The 18,445-nt window shown below is 55.5% G+C and overlaps 1 protein-coding gene across 1 annotated transcript; it reads left to right on the forward strand.

The window, feature by feature from the left end:
- The first annotated feature begins 415 nt into the window (after positions 1 to 415).
- Positions 416 to 9,437, forward strand: LOC141252248 (epoxide hydrolase 1-like). Its single transcript, XM_073670487.1, has 7 exons — positions 416 to 608; positions 4,206 to 4,433; positions 4,522 to 4,651; positions 4,885 to 5,099; positions 5,485 to 5,593; positions 6,070 to 6,195; positions 9,106 to 9,437. Exons 1-7 carry the CDS (start codon positions 416 to 418, stop codon positions 9,305 to 9,307), a joined length of 1,203 nt encoding a protein of 400 aa, XP_073526588.1. The 3' UTR covers positions 9,308 to 9,437.
- Positions 9,438 to 18,445: the final 9,008 nt, after the last annotated feature.

Raw genomic sequence — 18,445 nt, forward strand, 5'->3', positions numbered from 1 at the left:
CACAGTGAGTATCTGTAGCCCTATATACAGGCACAGTGAGTATCTGTACCTCTATATACAGCACAGTGAGTATCTGTAGCTCTATATACAGCACAGTGAGTATCTGTAGTCCTATATACAGGCACAGTGAGTATCTGTAGCTCTATATACAGGCCACTGACTGATTACAAGATTGTAGACACCGGTGATGATAATTAGTGGACACAGCTTGATTTATCTTGTCCCTTTTGTCACATTATTTTCAGGGGTCCCATCATTTCTGTCCAGGCCGATTTCATGAGTTCCTTTTTTAAAAAATTCTGTGAAAGCAGAAAAGCAATGTCTGACTTTCATTTGTATATAGGGATCTGTAGAGATCAAATGCATGAATAAAAGACAAGAATCTTCATTCTGTATGACCCATGATCTCACTGGGATGTCTCTCCAGGATCTTCACAGACGATTGGACGGCACCCGCTTCTTTACTCCTCTAGAAGACTCCAGATTCTACTATGGGTTCAATCCCTCACTTCTCAGGACGGTGATCTCTTATTGGAGGAATAAATATGACTGGAGCAAGCAAATGGAGATCCTCAATAAATACCCACACTACAAGACGACCATAGAAGGTAGAGGAGATGTCAAATGGTGGGATCTCAGGCAGGGACCTCAGGTTAGACTCTCAGGGTGGCATCTCAGGGTGGAACTTCAGGGTGAGACTTCAGGGTGAGACTTCAGGGTGAGACTTCAGGGTGAGACTTCAGGGTGGGATCTCAGGGTGGTATCTCAGGGTAGAACCTCAGGGTGGTACTTCACGGTGGGACTTCATAGTGGAGTCTACGGCTGGGACCTCAGAATGAGATCTCAGACTGGGATCTCAGAGCGAGACCTCTGGATGGGACCTCCGAATGAGACTTCAGAATAGGATCTCAGGACGGGACCTCAGGATGAAACCTCAGTTTGTGATCTCAGAATGAAACCTCAGAGTGGGATCTAAGGGTGGATCCTCAGGCTAGGAACTCAGGGTGGAACCACAGGACAGGATAAGACTGCAGGGTGGGACCTCAGTCTGGGATCTCAGAATGAAATCTCAGTCTGGGATCTCAGGATAAAAGAGTGGGACCTAACTTAGGGTGGGACCTCACGGTGGGACCTTAGGCTAGGGCCACAGACTGCGACCTGCCGGTGGAATCTCAGGGTGGGACCTTAAGGTGGGACACCAGGGTGAGATCTCAGGATAAAAGTTCAGTCTGGGATCACAGTATAAAATTTCAGAGTGGGATCTAAGGGTGGGAGCTCAGGTTGGGACCTCATTCTGGGATCTCTGTATGAAACCTCAGGCTGAGACCTCAGGGTGGGATCTCAGGATGAGACCACAGAGTGGAATCTCAGGGTGGGCCCTCAGTCTGAGATTTCAGGATGAGACCACAGGATGGGATCTCAGGATGAAACCTCAGTCTGTGATCTTAGAATGAAAGCTCAGAGTGGGATCTCAGGCTGGGATCATAAAATGGTGTCAGGCTGGGACCTCAGGGTAGGATCTCAGGATGAGTCCACAGGGTTGAACCTCATTCTCGGATCTCAGTATGAAACCTTCGGGTGGAATCTAAGGGTGGGATCGCAATGTGGTACCTCAGGCTGGGACCTTAGGGTGGGACCTCAATGTGGTACCTCTGGTTGGGACTTTAGAGTTTGACCTCAGGGTGAGATCTCATGATGAGACCACAGGGTGGAATCTCAGGTTGAGACCTCTGGGAGGAATCTTAGGATGGAACCTCAGGCTGGTATCTGAGGATAAGACTGCAGGGTGGGACCTCAGTCTGGGATCTCAGAATGAAATCTCAGTCTGGGATCTCAGGATAAAAGAGTGGGACCTAACTTAGGGTGGGACCTCACGGTGGGACCTTAGGCTAGGGCCACAGACTGCGACCTGCCGGTGGAATCTCAGGGTGGGACCTTAAGGTGGGACACCAGGGTGAGATCTCAGGATGGGATCTCAGGATAAAAGTTCAGTCTGGGATCACAGAATAAAACTTCAGAGTGGGATCTAAGGGTGGGACCTCAGGTTGGGACCTCATTCTGGGATCTCTGTATGAAACCTCAGGCTGAGACCTCAGGGTGGGATCTCAGGATGAGACCACAGAGTGGAATCTCAGGGTGGGCCCTCAGTCTGAGATTTCAGGATGAGACCACAGGATGGGATCTCAGGATGAAACCTCAGTCTGTGATCTTAGAATGAAAGCTCAGAGTGGGATCTCAGGCTGGGATCATAAAATGGTGTCAGGCTGGGACCTCAGGGTAGGATCTCAGGATGAGTCCACAGGGTTGAACCTCATTCTCGGATCTCAGTATGAAACCTTCGGGTGGAATCTAAGGGTGGGATCGCAATGTGGTACCTCAGGCTGGGACCTTAGGGTGGGACCTCAATGTGGTACCTCTGGTTGGGACTTTAGAGTTTGACCTCAGGGTGAGATCTCATGATGAGACCACAGGGTGGAATCTCAGGTTGAGACCTCTGGGAGGAATCTTAGGATGGAACCTCAGGCTGGTATCTGAGGATAAGACTGTAGGGTGGGACCTCAGTCTAAGATCTCAGGATGAAACCTCACTCTGGGATCTCAGGATAAAACCTCACTCTGGGATTTCAGGATGAAACCTCACTCTGGGACCTCAGGATGAAACCTCAGTTTGTGATCTCAGGATGAAACCTCAGAGTGGGATCTAAGGGTGGAACCTTAGGCTAGGAACTCAGGGTGGAACCACAGGACAGGATAAGACTGCAGGGTGGGACCTCAGTCTGGGATCTCAGAATGAAATCTCAGTCTGGGATCTCAGGATAAAAGAGTGGGACCTAACTTAGGGTGGGACCTCACGGTGGTACCTCAGGATAGGGCCAGAGACTGCGACCTGCCGATGGAATCTCAGGGTGGGACCTTAAGGTGGGACACCAGGGTGAGATCTCAGGATAAAAGTTCAGTCTGGGATCACAGTATAAAATTTCAGAGTGGGATCTAAGGGTGGGAGCTCAGGTTGGGACCTCATTCTGGGATCTCTGTATGAAACCTCAGGCTGAGACCTCAGGGTGGGATCTCAGGATGAGACCACAGAGTGGAATCTCAGGGTGGACCCTCAGGCTGGTATCTGAGGATAAGACTGTAGGGTGGGACCTCAGTCTAAGATCTCAGGATGAAACTTCACTCTGGGATCTCAGGATGAAACCTCACTCTGGGATCTCAGGATGAAGCCTCAGTCTAGGATTTTAGGATGAAACCACAGTCTGGGATCTCAGGATGAATCTTCAGTCTGGGATCTCAGGATTAACCCTTAGTCTTGGATCTCAGGATTAAGCATCAGTCTGGAATCTCAAGATAAAAGCTCACTCTTTGTTCTCAGGGTGAAACCTCATATTGGGACCTCAGGGTGTTATCTCAGAGTGACACCAAATACTGGGACCTCAGGGTGGGACACCAAGGTGGGATCTCAGCTTAGGACCTCAAGTCGGGACCCCCGGAAAAAACAACAGGGTGGGACCTGAGGATGAAACCACAGAGTGGGATATCAGGGTGGGACCTCAGGCTGGTACTACAGGATGGGATCTCAGGGTGGGATCTCATTCTCGGATCTCAGGATTAAACCTCAGGGTGGGATCTCAATTTGGTACCTCAGGGAAGGACCACAGGCTGGAATCTCAGGATTAGACCACAGCATGGGTGGAATTTCAGGGTGGGCCCTCAGTCTGGAATCTCAGTCAGGGATTTCAAGGTGGGATCTCTGGATGAGACTACAGGGTAGAATCTCAGGGTGAGATCTCAGGATGGGATCTCAGGATAAAAGCTCTGTATGGGATTACAGTATGAAACCTCAGAATGGGTTCTAAGGGTGGGACCTCAGAGTGGTACCTCAGGCAGGGACCACAGGATGGGGCCACAGACTGAGATCTCAGGGTGGTATCTCAGGATGAGACCTCAAGGTGAGATCTAAGGCCACGGCCCCACTATCAGTATTTGGTAAGTATTCGGTCAGTATTTTTTCTCAGGAGTGGGAGCCAAAACCAGGTGAGGAACAATCCGAGAAAAGGTATAATAGAAACAAGTCACCAATTCTGCATTTATCACCCACAATACTGACCGAATACTGATCGAATACTGATAGTGGGGCCGTAGCCTAAGGGTGAGGCTTCAGCGATGTACATACATTCCCGGCGTCACATGCTCCTTATCCCGTAGGTCTGGACATACATTTCATCCATGTAAAGCCATCACATCTGAGCCCCGGACAGAAGGTCCATCCTCTCCTCATGGTCCATGGCTGGCCGGGCTCCTTCTACGAATTCTACCACATTCTCCCAATGTTGACGGATCCTGGGAATCACGGTCTAGATCCAAACATTGCCTTTGAGGTCATCTGTCCATCCATCCCGGGATACGGCTTCTCTGAGGCCCCATCTAAGCAAGGTGAGAAGAAGACCTCAAGGCTGAAGTCCCAACCATCTGAGAACATAAATACAGCTGGAAATATTAACCCCGTCTCCTTCTCGTCTAGGATTCAGCGCCTTTGCCGCTGCCCGAATCTTCTACAAGTTGATGCTGAGACTTGGGTTCAGTGAGTTTTACCTCCAGGGTGGAGACTGGGGCAGTAGAATCACCACCCTCCTATCTCAGATGAAGCCACAGTAAGTGTCTGGTGGGAGGAGGATGCCCTCACACGTTATACGAGTCTGCCATATTGGGGGTTATACTCCATCAATGGTCACTGGTGGACACAGACAGAAAAAGGCCACTATGCAAGAACAGTATATTGGCCCGTTGTGGAAATGGGCCCCCATTCTTCCTGGACCCCTGTGCGACCAACCAGGTTGCTTCAATGATATATCCACCCCTGGTCCATGTCTTCCTCCTCTCGCAGGTCAGTAAAAGGTCTTCACCTAAACTTTGTGATACTTCCGAGCGGAGGAGTCGGGAGGCTGAGATCTCTGCTAATTGGTCGATATCTGCCATGGCTGGTGGGGCTGACGAGAGAAGATGTCAGGCGCCTGTATCCGTACATGGAGAAGAACGTGTTCAGGATCATGCGGGAGACGGGATACTTGCACATCCAGGCCACCAAACCGGACACCGTAGGTGAGGAGCAGCCGGTGTGGTCATTAATAGTCATGGTGGTGCGGTCAGACGTAGGTCCACCTAGGAGCTCCGTACCCCCAGCGCTGCGCTGATTATAGGCGGCTGATCGCTCAGCTCCTCCCCCGTGCATCCTCTCTGCTCTGTGTAATCAGTTCCCGTCGGGATTTGGAAAGTTCTGGCGGCTTTCAGAATTTTCGTGTTTTTTCCATTGAGTGCAGAGATTGTGAGCAGTTACCGACAATGTGAAGATACGGGGAGAAGCGGCGCCTGATAAGCGGCATCACATTCAGCATCACACCGTTCACTGTCTATCCATACACAACTGATTCATGGGAAACAGAGACCCCCAATGTCATCAACCTCTGACACCCCTCCTCTCTCCTAGGCTCTGCTCTGAATGACTCCCCCGCTGGACTCGCTGCCTACATCCTAGAGAAGTTCTCAACATGGACGGACTACTCCTTTAGGGACCTGGAGGACGGCGGACTGGACAAGTGAGACATAATAGATTAATCATAACAGCTGAACACTGACCGCAGCTCTGGAGGTGACTAGAGGATAAGACACGATGTAACAGCAGAATAGTGACTGCAGCTCTGGAGGTGACCGAAGGATAAGACACGATGTAACAGTAGAATAGTGAGTGCAGCTCTGGAGGTGACTGGAGGGTAAGACATGATGTAACAGCAGAACAGTGACTGCAGCTGTGGAGGTGACTGGAGGATAAGACATGATGTAACAGCAGCATAGTGAGTGCAGCTCTGGAGGTGACTGGAGGATAAGACATGATGTAACAGCAGAATAGTGACTGCAGCTCTGGAGGTGACTGGAGGATAAGACATGATGTAACAGCAGAATAGTGACTGCAGCTCTGGAGGTGACTGGAGGATAAGACATGATGTAACACTGGTAGATACATTATATTCGACCATGGTGGTTGTTGCTGTTTAATCCACATTCCTTCTCTCAGGAAATTCTCCCTGGATGATCTTCTCACTAACGTCATGATCTACTGGATTACTGGATCCATTACGTCCTCCATGAGGTTCTATAAGGAGAATTTCTCCAGAGACTATAACCGCACCCCGGACACCAAGTAAGGCCAGCGAGGGGCAGTGTGGGATGTTTGGGGGATGATAGGTGCTGGGACTGGCACTGCCCTGATCAGTAGTGATGATGTCTCTGCAGCTCATTGTGAACCCCACTATGGGAAGTCACCCTCCGCTGCAGGGCCGGGTGGGCTGTACATCTGTGGGGTCTGGGGTACTGTCACCCTCCCGGGAGGGCTGTACATCTGTGGGGTCTGGGGCACGGTCATCCTCCCGGGAGGGCTGTACATCTGTGGGGTCTGGGGCACCGTCACCCCCTCGGGAGGGCTGTACATCTGTGGGGTCTGGGGCACCGTCACCCCCCGGGTGGGCTGTACACCTGTGGGGTCTGGGGCACCGTCACCCCCCCCGGGAGGGCTGTACACCTGTGGGGTCTGGGGCACCGTCACCCCCCGGGAGGGCTGTACACCTGTGGGGTCTTGGGCACCATCACCCCCCGGCAGGGCTGTACACCTGTGGGGTCTGGGGCACCGTCACCGCCCGAGAGGGCAGTACACCTGTGGGGTCTGGGGCACCGTCACCCCCCGGGAGGGCTGTACACCTGTGGGGTCTGGGGCACCGTCTCCGCCCGGGAGGGCAGTACACCTGTGGGGTCTGGGGCACCATCACCCCCGGGAGGGCTGTACACCTGTGGGGTCTGGGGCACCATCACCCCCGGGAGGGCTGTACACCTGTGGGGTCTGGGGCACCGTCTCCGCCCGGGAGGGCTGTACACCTGTGGGGTCTGGGGCACCGTCTCCCCCCGGGAGGGCTGTACACCTGTGGGGTCTGGGGCACCATCACCCCCGGGAGGGCTGTACACCTGTGGGGTCTGGGGCACCGTCTCCGCCCGGGAGGGCTGTACACCTGTGGGGTCTGGGGCACCGTCTCCCCCCGGGAGGGCTGTACACCTGTGGGGTCTTGGGCACCGTCTCCCCCCGGGAGGGCTGTACACCTGTGGGGTCTTGGGCACCGTCACCCCCCGGGAGGGCTGTACACCTGTGGGGTCTGGGGCACCGTCTCCCCCCGGGAGGGCAGTACACCTGTTGGGGTCTGGGGCACCATCACCCCCGGGAGGGCTGTACACCTGTGGGGTCTGGGGCACCGTCTCCCCCCGGGAAGGCTGTACACCTGTGGGGTCTGGGGCACCGTCACCCCCCGGGAGGGCTGTACACCTGTGGGGTCTGGGGCACAGCTTTAGGACTCGTCCCGCATCGTGTATAGCAGGTCGCCATTAGTCAGGATCTCGGCTGCTGTCAGTCGATGGACACATTCTGCTTCTGTCCAGAGTCAGACACTTTTACAGCTCAGTGTTCGTTACAGTTGTTTCCAGTCCAGACCGTCCTCTAATCTAATGCTGCTGATGTGATCAGCTCACAGAGATTGTCTGCACAGATGCACTGCACCAAACCCTCAGCTGTGAGAGCTGTACAGGTCAGAGCAGGCGTTGTCACCGTTCTTTGGCAGCAGAGATCTTTCCATCGGTGCAGAGTTGCAGTGACTTCGGCCCCTTACTGACCCCAGTGTGGGGGGCACGGATACTATTGGGGGCAGGGTGGTCGGTGCCATAGGGGGGATACTATGTACCCTTCCTGTAAGTGCTGTGGGGGTACAGGAGGGGCCGCACTATAGGGGGCGCTGATACTATTGGGGGCAGGGTGGTCGGTACCCTGGGGGGGATACTATGTACCCTTCCTGTAAGTGCTGTGGGGGTACAGGAGGAGCCGCACTATAGGGGGCGCTGATACTATTGGGGGCAGGGTGGTCAGTACCCTGGGGGGGATACTATGTACCCTTCCTCTAAGTGCTGTGAGGGTACAGGAGGGGCTGCACTATAGGGGGCGCTTATACTATTGGGGGCAGGGTGGTCGGCACCCTGGGGGGGATACTATGTACCCTTCCTGTAAGTGCTGTGAGGGTACAGGAGGGGCCGCACTATAGGGGGCGCTGATACTATTGGGGGCAGGGTGGTCGGTATCCTGGGGGGGGATACTATGTACCCTTCCTATAAGTGCTGCGGAGGTACAGGAGGGGCCGCACTGTGGGGGGCATGGATACTATTGGGGGCAGGGTGGTCGGTACCATGGGGGGATAATATGTACCCTTCCTGTAAGTGCTGTGGGGGTACAGGAGGCACTGATACTATTGGGGGCACTGATACTATTGGGGGCAGGGTGGTCGGTACCCTGGGGGGGATACTATGTACCCTTCCTGTAAGTGCTGTGAGGGTACAGGAGAGGCCGCACTATAGGGGGCACTGATACTATTGGGGGCAGGGTGGTCGGTACCCTGGCGTGGATACTATGTACCCTTCCTGTAAGTGCTGTGGGGGTATGGGAGGGGCTGTACTGTGGGGGGCGCCGATACTATTGGGGGCAGGGTGGTCGGTGCCATAGGGGGGATACTATGTACCCTTCCTGTAAGTGCTGTGAGGGTACAGGAGGGGCTGCACTATAGGGGGCGCTGATATTATTGCGGGCAGGGTGGTCAGTACCCTGGGGGGGATACTATGTTCCCTTCCTATAAGTGCTGCGGGGGTACAGGAGGGCCGCACTGTGGGGGGCACGGATACTATTGGGGGCAGGGTGGTCGGTACCCTGGGGGGATAATATGTACCCTTCCTGTAAGTGCTGTGGGGGTACAGGAGGGGCCGCACTATGGGGGGCGCTGATATTATTGGGGGCAGGGTGGTCGGTATCCTGGGGGGGATACTATGTACCCTTCCTATAAGTGCTGTGGGGGTACAGGAGAGGCCGCACTATGGGGGGCGCTGATATTATTGGGGGCAGGGTGGTCGGTATCCTGGGGGGGATAATATGTACCCTTCCTGTAAGTGCTGTGGGGGTACGGGAGGGGCCGCACTGTGGGGGGGGGGGGGGGCACGGTGACCCTGTATGATGGGCTGACTCCTCTTTCAGGATCGGGGTGTATGTGCCCACCGGCATCGCAGCCTTCCCCTGTGAGATGGCACACGCGCCCCGGGTGTGGGCCAAGCAGAAGTTCCGCCACATCGTGTCCTACACCTACATGCCGCGCGGGGGGCACTTTCCTGCCTTCGAGGAGCCAGAACTTCTCGCTCGTGACGTCCAGAACTTCGTTTCCAAAGTGGAGAAGATGTAAAAGAGGAAAGAGATGGCTCCAATGCCCCCACGTTACACAGGGTGCAGACCCCCGATGACGATCACAGGCCGCTCTGGGACCCTCTGCCGGGCGGAGCAATGAGGAATAAAATGCCATCTGGTTTGTTCCACAGGGGTCTATGGTGTCATGTCGGCCGTCATGTGGACGTTCCTGCTCCTTCGTTATAGGGCGCAGTCTGCAGGTCTATGGGACCGTCCTGAGTCCTGACAGATCAGTCACAGCTGATTTCCGGGGGCAGCATCTTCCTCCTGTGCCAGAAAAGCAGAGAAGTGACTGTTATCGGCTGGTGGGTGACCGGGTGACCACAACGCTCCGCTGGCAGTACAGCTCTGGAGCATAAACTGCTCCTCTGACAGGTGAAATCCTGCAGACAGCTGACACTGTGCTGACTCTGCTGTAGTGTCCAGAGCGTCATTGTTGCTCCATGGATGTGGTGGCTCAACTGCTCCTCCTGGCAGGTGTAATAATATCATCCTCTGTATGTGCTACAGTAACACCTCCAGGAAGAGCCCGGCCACCAGGTATCGCTGCATGGTGAGACTGGGGTAACACCTTCAGGAGGAGCATGGCCACCAGGTATCGCTGCATGGTGAGACTGGGGTAACACCTTCAGGAGGAGCATGGCCACCAGGTATCTCTGCATGGGGAGGCTGGGGTAACACCTCAAGGAGGACCATGGCCACCAGGTATCTCTGCATGGTGAGGCTGGGGTAACATCTCCAGAAGGAGCACGGCCGCCAGGTATCACTACATGGTGAGGCTGGGGTAACACCTCCAGGAGGAGCATGGCCACCAGGTATCTCTGCATGGTGAGGCTGGGGTAACATCTCCAGAAGGAGCACGGCCGCCAGGTATCACTACATGGTGAGGCTGGGGTAACACCTCCAGGAGGAGCATGGCCACCAGGTATCTCTGCATAGTGAGGCTGGGTAACACCTCCAGGAGGAGCATGGCCGCCAGGTATCTCTGCATGGTGAGGCTGGGGTAACACCTCCAGGAGGAGCACGACCACCAGGTATCTCTGCAATGTGAGGCTGGGGTAACACCTCCAGGAGAAGCACGGCTGCCAGGTATTGCTGCATGGTGAGGCTGGGATAACACATCCAGGAGCATGGCCACCAGGTATCTCTGCATGGTGAGGCTGGGGTAACACCTCCAGGAGGAGCATGGCCACCAGGTATCATTACATGGTGAGGCTGGGGTAACACCTCCAGGAGGAGCATGGCCACCAGGTATCATTACATGGTGAGGCTAGGATAACACCTCCAGGAGAAGCACGACCACCAGGTATCTCTGCATGGTGAGGCTGGGGTAACACATCCAGGAGGAGCACGACCACCAGGTATCATTACATGGTGAGGCTGGGGTAACACCTCCAGGAGGAGCATGGCCGCCAGGTATCACTGCATGGTGAGGCTGGGGTAACACCTCCAGGAGGAGCATGGCCACCAGGTATCTCTGCATGGTGAGGCTGGGGTAACACCTCCAGGAGGAGCATGGCCACCAGGTATCATTACATGGTGAGGCTGGGGTAACACCTCCAGGAGGAGCATGGCCACCAGGTATCATTACATGGTGAGGCTAGGATAACACCTCCAGGAGAAGCACGACCACCAGGTATCTCTGCATGGTGAGGCTGGGGTAACACCTCCAGGAGGAGCACGACCACCAGGTATCTCTGCATGGTGAGGCTGGGGTAACACCTCAAGGAGGAGCATGGCCACCAGGTATCTCTGCATGATGAGGCTGGGGTAACACCTCCAGGAGGAGCACGACCACCAGGTATCATTACATGATGAGGCTGGGGTAACACCTCCAGGAGGAGCACGGCCGCCAGGTATCGCTGCATGGTGAGGCTGGGGTAACACCTCCAGGAGGAGCACGACCACCAGGTATCATTACATGGTGAGGCTGGGGTAACACCTCCAGGAGGAGCATGGCCACCAGGTATCTCTGCATGGTGAGGCTGGGGTAACACCTCCAGGAGGAGCACGACCACCAGGTATCATTACATGATGAGGCTGGGGTAACACCTCCAGGAGGAGCACGGCCGCCAGGTATCGCTGCATGGTGAGGCTGGGGTAACACCTCCAGGAGGAGCACGACCACCAGGTATCATTACATGGTGAGGCTGGGGTAACACCTCCAGGAGGAGCATGGCCACCAGGTATCTCTGCATGGTGAGGCTGGGGTAACACCTCCAGGAGGAGCATGGCCACCAGGTATCTCTGCATGGTGAGGCTGGGGTAACACCTCCAGGAGGAGCACGACCACCAGGTATCTCTGCATGGTGAGGCTGGGGTAACACCTCCAGGAGGAGCATGGCCACCAGGTATCTCTGCATGGTGAGGCTGGGGTAACACCTCCAGGAGGAGCACGACCACCAGGTATCTCTGCAATGTGAGGCTGGGGTAACACCTCCAGGAGGAGCACGACCACCAGGTATCGCTGCATGGTGAGGCTGGGATAACACATCCAGGAGCATGGCCACCAGGTATCTCTGCATGGTGAGGCTGGGGTAACACCTCCAGGAGGAGCATGGCCACCAGGTATCATTACATGGTGAGGCTGGGGTAACACCTCCAGGAGGAGCATGGCCACCAGGTATCATTACATGGTGAGGCTAGGGGTAACACCTCCAGGAGGAGCATGGCCACCAGGTATCTCTGCATGGTGAGGCTGGGATAACACCTCCAGGAGGAGCATGGCCACCATGTATCTCTGCATGGTGAGGCTGGGGTAACATCTCCAGAAGGAGCACGGCCGCCAGGTATCACTACATGGTGAGGCTGGGGTAACACCTCCAGGAGGAGCATGGCCACCAGGTATCTCTGCATGGTGAGGCTGGGGTAACACCTCCAGGAGGAGCACGACCACCAGGTATCTCTGCATGGTGAGGCTGGGGTAACACCTCCAGGAGGAGCATGGCCACCAGGTATCTCTGCATGGTGAGGCTGGGGTAACACCTCCAGGAGAAGCACGACCACCAGGTATCTCTGCATGGTGAGGCTGGGGTAACACCTCCAGGAGGAGCATGGCCACCAGGTATCTCTGCATGGTGAGGCTGGGATAACACCTCCAGGAGGAGCATGGCCACCATGTATCTCTGCATGGTGAGGCTGGGGTAACATCTCCAGAAGGAGCACGGCCGCCAGGTATCACTACATGGTGAGGCTGGGGTAACACCTCCAGGAGGAGCATGGCCACCAGGTATCTCTGCATGGTGAGGCTGGGGTAACACCTCCAGGAGGAGCACGACCACCAGGTATCTCTGCATGGTGAGGCTGGGGTAACACCTCCAGGAGGAGCATGGCCACCAGGTATCTCTGCATGATGAGGCTGGGGTAACACCTCCAGGAGGAGCATGACCACCAGGTATCATTACATGGTGAGGCTGGGGTAACACCTCCAGGAGGAGCACGACCACCAGGTATCATTACATGGTGAGGCTGGGGTAACACCTCCAGGAGAAGCACGACCACCAGGTATCTCTGCATGGTGAGGCTGGGGTAACACCTCCAGGGGAAGCACGACCACCAGGTATCTCTGCATGGTGAGGCTGGGGTAACACCTCCAGGAGGAGCATGGCCACCAGGTATCTCTGCATGGTGAGGCTGGGGTAACATCTCCAGAAGGAGCATGGCCACCAGGTATCTCTGCATGGTGAGGCTGGGATAACACCTCCAGGAGAAGCATGGCTGCCAGGTATCGCTGCATGGTGAGGCTGGGTAACACCTCCAGGAAGAGCATGGCTGCCAGGTATCTCTGCATGGTGAGGCTGGGGTAACACCTCCAGGAGGAGCACGACCACCAGGTATCTCTGCAATGTGAGGCTAGGATAACACCTCCAGGAGGAGCACGACCACCAGGTATCTCTGCAATGTGAGGCTAGGATAACACCTCCAGGAGGAGCACGGCCGCCAGGTATCACTGCATGGTGAGGCTGGGGTAACACCTCCAGGAGGAGCACGGCCGCCAGGTATCTCTGCAATGTGAGGCTAGGATAACACCTCCAGGAGGAGCATGGCCACCAGGTATCGCTGAATGGTGGGGCTGGGGTAACACCTCCAGGAGGAGCATGGCCACCAGGTATCATTACATGGTGAGGCTGGGGTAACACCTCCAGGAGGAGCATGGCCGCCAGGTATCTCTGCATGATGAGGCTGGGGTAACACCTCCAGGAGGAGCACGACCACCAGGTATCATTACATGGTGAGGCTGGGGTAACACCTCCAGGAGGAGCACGACCACCAGGTATCTCTGCATGGTGAGGCTGGGGTAACACCTCCAGGAGGAGCACGATCACCAGGTATCTCTGCATGGTGAGGCTGGGGTAACACCTCCAGGAGAAGCACGACCACCAGGTATCTCTGCATGGTGAGGCTGGGGTAACACCTCCAGGAGGAGCATGGCCACCAGGTATCTCTGCATGGTGAGGCTGGGGTAACATCTCCAGAAGGAGCATGGCCACCAGGTATCTCTGCATGGTGAGGCTGGGGTAACACCTCCAGGAGGAGCACGACCACCAGGTATCATTACATGGTGAGGCTGGGGTAACACCTCCAGGAGGAGCATGGCCACCAGGTATCTCTGCATGGTGAGGCTGGGGTAACACCTCCAGGAGAAGCAAGACCACCAGGTATCTCTGCATGGTGAGGCTGGGGTAACACCTCCAGGAGGAGCATGGCCACCAGGTATCTCTGCATGGTGAGGCTGGGGTAACACCTCCAGGAGGAGCATGGCCACCATGTATCTCTGCATGGTGAGGCTGGGGTAACATCTCCAGAAGGAGCACGGACGCCAGGTATCACTACATGGTGAGGCTGGGGTAACACCTCCAGGAGGAGCATGGCCACCAGGTATCTCTGCATGGTGAGGCTGGGGTAACACCTCCAGGAGGAGAATGGCCGCCAGGTATCGCTGAATGGTGGGGCTGGGGTAACACCTCCAGGAGGAGCATGGCCACCAGGTATCATTACATGGTGAGGCTGGGGTAACACCTCCAGGAGGAGCATGGCCACCAGGTATCATTACATGGTGAGGCTAGGATAACACCTCCAGGAGAAGCACGACCACCAGGTATCTCTGCATGGTGAGGCTGGGGTAACACCTCCAGGAGGAGCACGACCACCAGGTATCTCTGCATGGTGAGGCTGGGGTAACACCTCCAGGAGGAGCACGACCACCAGGTATCTCTGCATGATGAGGCTGGGGTAACACCTCCAGGAGGAGCACGACCACCAGGTATCATTACATGATGAGGCTGGGGTAACACCTCCAGGAGGAGCACGGCCGCCAGGTATCGCTGCATGGTGAGGCTGGGGTAACACCTCCAGGAGGAGCACGACCACCAGGTATCATTACATGGTGAGGCTGGGGTAACACCTCCAGGAGGAGCATGGCCACCAGGTATCTCTGCATGGTGAGGCTGGGGTAACACCTCCAGGAGGAGCACGACCACCAGGTATCATTACATGATGAGGCTGGGGTAACACCTCCAGGAGGAGCACGGCCGCCAGGTATCGCTGCATGGTGAGGCTGGGGTAACACCTCCAGGAGGAGCACGACCACCAGGTATCATTACATGGTGAGGCTGGGGTAACACCTCCAGGAGGAGCATGGCCACCAGGTATCTCTGCATGGTGAGGCTGGGGTAACACCTCCAGGAGGAGCATGGCCACCAGGTATCTCTGCATGGTGAGGCTGGGGTAACACCTCCAGGAGGAGCACGACCACCAGGTATCTCTGCATGGTGAGGCTGGGGTAACACCTCCAGGAGGAGCATGGCCACCAGGTATCTCTGCATGGTGAGGCTGGGGTAACACCTCCAGGAGGAGCACGACCACCAGGTATCTCTGCAATGTGAGGCTGGGGTAACACCTCCAGGAGGAGCACGACCACCAGGTATCGCTGCATGGTGAGGCTGGGATAACACATCCAGGAGCATGGCCACCAGGTATCTCTGCATGGTGAGGCTGGGGTAACACCTCCAGGAGGAGCATGGCCACCAGGTATCATTACATGGTGAGGCTGGGGTAACACCTCCAGGAGGAGCATGGCCACCAGGTATCATTACATGGTGAGGCTAGGATAACACCTCCAGGAGAAGCACGACCACCAGGTATCTCTGCATGGTGAGGCTGGGGTAACACATCCAGGAGGAGCACGACCACCAGGTATCATTACATGGTGAGGCTGGGGTAACACCTCCAGGAGAAGCACGACCACCAGGTATCTCTGCATGGTGAGGCTGGGGTAACACCTCCAGGAGGAGCATGGCCGCCAGGTATCACTGCATGGTGAGGCTGGGGTAACACCTCCAGGAGAAGCACGACCACCAGGTATCTCTGCATGGTGAGGCTGGGGTAACACCTCCAGGAGGAGCACGACCACCAGGTATCACTGCATGGTGAGGCTGGGGTAACACCTCCAGGAGGAGCACGGCCGCCCGTATGGAGTCTAATTATGACAAATTAGGAATATGTAACACTAGGATCACAGGCAGAATAAAGCCCAAGAAACAATAGAGTATTTTTATCCTAAAATAACCGTTATTAATAATAATAAACATGTAGAAATTAGTATAAACAGAAAATCAGAGTGCAACTAAAAAGCCCGGTGTTTGCAAACATAATCGATTGGTAGTTTATTACCTGGGTATCCTCCGAGGGAGTCGCCAGTTCAGAATCACCTAAGTGAAATACATTCATAGGATATGGAAAGAATTATAGCAATGTTGGCACTGGTAACGTTTAATAATAATTTAGCGTGATCCATCAAACCCAACATCTCTATATATCAAGCAGCACATGACTCTTGCAACTATAAACCAAATAGATGAAAAAAAAACTGCTGTGTCAATAATCCCCACTAGGTGGTGCCATAGTGTTATCCTATCTATATATATAATTGTCTTATCCCGTCTGTCTGTCTGTCTGTCTGTCCAGGAAATCCCGCGTCACTCATTGGTCCGGCAGCGGCCAATCAGCGCCGCGGGATTTCTGAAAAAAGATGGCGGCCGTTAGCGGCTCATCTGCGGGACGGAGCTCAGCGGCGATGCAGCCGGGAGACGAGCACCGCGAGGCGCTCATCTCCCGGCCGGTATCAGCGGAAGGACCGCCGGCGTCGCTGACTTCCATGCGGAAGGGAGGACCAGGGAGCGGAGCTGCGGGTCGAGATACTTCTCCTGCGAGCGCCCGCTCATGTCCCGGGTTCTCACAGCAGAAGTAGCCGCACAGGCAGCACCGCTCCCCGGTCCTCACCAAGACGATTCGATGATTGGTCGCGGTCTTCGGACCCGACCAATCACTGATCTTAGCGCAAAACCTAAACATCGCTGTGCTGATTGGTCGCCGACGCTGCCCGCGACCAATCACGGATTTGGGCGCCACATTTAAATATCGGCCGCGAACAATCAGCACAGCGGTGTTTAAATGTGGAGCCAAGATCGGTGATTGGCCGCGGCCGATATTTAAATTTGGCGCCCAAATCGGTGATTGGTCGCGGGCAGCGCCAGCGACCAATCAGCGATTTTTAACACAAATGTCCGGACCTTTGTAACACCATGCGGATACTGTGGGGACATCAGCGGCTAGGGTGTGAAGGGAGGACCAGGGAGCGGCGCTGCGGGTCGGGATACTTCTGCTGCGAGCAGTCGCTCATGTCCCGGCTTCTCGCAGCGGAAGTATCCGCACAGGCAGCGCCGCTCCCCGGTCCTCACTAATACGATTCCGCTCCCCGCTCCTCACCAATACAATTCGCTGATTGGTCGCGCTCTCCGCACGCGACCAATCAGTGATCTTGGCGCTAAAGTTAAACACCGCAATGCTGATTGGTCGCGGCCGCTGCCTGCGACCAATCACCGATTTGGGCGCCACATTTAAATAGCGGCCGCGACCAATCACCGATTTTGCTTGCCGCCACATTTAAACACTGCTGTGCTAATTGGTCGAGGACGCCAGCCACGACCAATCAGCGAGCTTGGCGCCAAATTTAAACAACGCTCTGCTGAATAGTCGCGGACACCAGACGCATCCAATCAGCAATTTTGGCGCCAAATTTAAACACCGCTCTGCATCGCTCTGCTGATTGGTCGCGGTCGCCGGCCGCGACCAATCAGCAGTATTGTCGCCAAATTTAAACACCTCTTTGCTGATTGGTCGCGGTCGCGACTAATCAGCGATTTTGGTGCCAAATTTAAACACGCTCTCCAGTCCTCACTAACACGGTTCGCAGATTGGTTACCGATATTACCGCCAAATTTAAACACCGCTTTGCTGATTGGTCGCGGTTGCCGAACGCGACCAATCAGCGATTTGGGCGCCAAATTTAAACGCCGCTCTGCTAATTGCGCCCCGTCGGCCGCATACCTATTCTAGAATACCCGATGCGCACAGCAGTGTTTAAATGTGGCGCCAAGATCGCTGATTGGTCGCGGCCGCTGTTTAAATGTGGCGCCAAGATCGCTGATTGGTCGCGGCCGCTGTTTAAATGTGGCGCCAAAATCGCTGATTGGTCACGGACAGCGGCCGCGACCAATCAGCACAGTGGTGTTTAAATTTTGCGCCAAGATCACTGATTGGTGAGGACCGGGGAGCGTCGCTGCGTGTGCGGCTACTTCCGCTGCGAGAAGCCGGGAGATGAGCGACTGCTCGGAGCAGAAGTACCCCGACCGGCAGCGCCGCTCCCCGGTCCTCCCTTGACACCCTAGCCGCATGGAGGTCAGCGGCGCCGCCGCCGGTCGGGGTACTTCTGCTGCTAGCGGCCAGGAGATGAGCGCCTCGCGCCGCCTCATCTCCGCTGACCTCCGTCCCGCAGATGAGCCGCTAACGGCCGCCATCTTTTTCTCAAATCCCGCGTCGCTGATTGGCCGCGGCCGGACCAATGAGCGACGCGGGATTTCCTGGACAGAAAGACACACAGACAGACAGACAGACGGGATAAGACGATTATATATATAGATGTCTTTGAAACTGATCATTGTGGTCTCATGGAGAACAGATCGATGGCGTTGCACCTGCAGCCTCTGTCTACACTTTCAAACTCCCTCCTAGGTTTGGAGTGATCAGACACATTGCCTGCTGTAACCACCGCTCCACCATATCGCTGCACGACCAG

Source organism: Phyllobates terribilis, unplaced genomic scaffold (genome assembly GCF_046119375.1).
Source record: "Phyllobates terribilis strain yellow unplaced genomic scaffold, ASM4611937v1 Scaffold_8531__1_contigs__length_29056, whole genome shotgun sequence".
Taxonomy (NCBI): domain Eukaryota; kingdom Metazoa; phylum Chordata; class Amphibia; order Anura; family Dendrobatidae; genus Phyllobates; species Phyllobates terribilis.